The sequence below is a fragment of the Asparagus officinalis genome, chromosome 5 (assembly GCF_001876935.1).
Source record: "Asparagus officinalis chromosome 5, Aspof.V1, whole genome shotgun sequence".
NCBI lineage: Eukaryota > Viridiplantae > Streptophyta > Magnoliopsida > Asparagales > Asparagaceae > Asparagus > Asparagus officinalis.
In genome coordinates, this window is record NC_033798.1 from 80,161,233 (window position 1) to 80,162,178 (window position 946).

The 946-nt window shown below is 53.8% G+C and overlaps 1 protein-coding gene across 1 annotated transcript in view; it reads right to left on the bottom strand.

The window, feature by feature from the left end:
* The window catches only part of LOC109844074 (ABC transporter F family member 4), a 2,506-nt gene extending 1,566 nt beyond the window's left edge, over window positions 1-940 (bottom strand). The window contains 3 exon segments of the mRNA XM_020413087.1: window position 1; window positions 4-571; window positions 574-940. The exon segment at window position 1 is cut by the window's left edge and continues 1,566 nt beyond it. Coding sequence (XP_020268676.1) covers window position 1; window positions 4-571; window positions 574-903 — 899 coding nt within the window. The 5' untranslated portion in view covers window positions 904-940.

Sequence of the window (946 nt, forward strand, 5' to 3'; positions counted from 1 at the left end):
TCGCCAGTGAAATCCTCATCCTCCAACCACCGGAAAATGACCGGGTCGCCCTCTGCTGCATCTCCTTCGTAAACCCTAACCCTGCCAATATCTTCGATGCTTGTGCTTCAGCCGCATCCGAACCCATTACATTCAGTCTCTCGTACAACTCAGCAAGCTTATCGCCGCTATCATCATTTTCATCCTCATCGGCATCTTCTCTCTCATTGGCTTCGTTAAGATCAGCAACCTCCTTCCTCAACCTAACAAGCTCCTCATTGGCCGAGACCACGGCCTCAAGCGCCGACCGATCATCCCCAATGATTTCCTGCTCAACCAAAAGCACATCTATATTCCTCGGAACCGGAATCTTTCTCCAAGCCAGCAGCTTTAGCAGCGTAGACTTTCCCATTCCATTGGGACCCACAAGGCCGTACCTTTTTCCATGGGAGATCTTGACAGAGGCGTTCTTGAGCAACTCCTTCCCCCTCACCGACACCGAGAAGTTCTCAACCGTAATATCCCTAACCATTAGCATCGCGCCGCATCCGACCGCAATCACGTAATCGAGGGCAGCACCACGCAGCCGAAATGTACGACAGTGAAAGCGTCACGATCATCCCTCAGGGCTTCTTTCCTCGCGAGCTCGGTGGATTGAGCGGCGATCATCTCCTTCTTCTCGCGCTTCCGGATCTCTTTATCGGAGAGAGCGGCGGCGGAGAGGTCAGCGGGGCCGGCGGATCTGAGGGATTTAGGTTTAGGCTTGGTTAGGGTTTCGGGGTCCTGATCTTCGATGATGGATTCGTCCCCGTCTTCGTCGGAGGGAGGGAGATCGAAGTCGTCGATGTAGGAGGAGGCGGCGGGGGCTTTGGATTTGGGCTTGGGTTTGGGCTTGGGCTTGTTGTTGTCCATGGCGGAGAGCATGGAGGTTACTGAGATCTTTTCCTTTCTAGGGTTTGATTTGGAG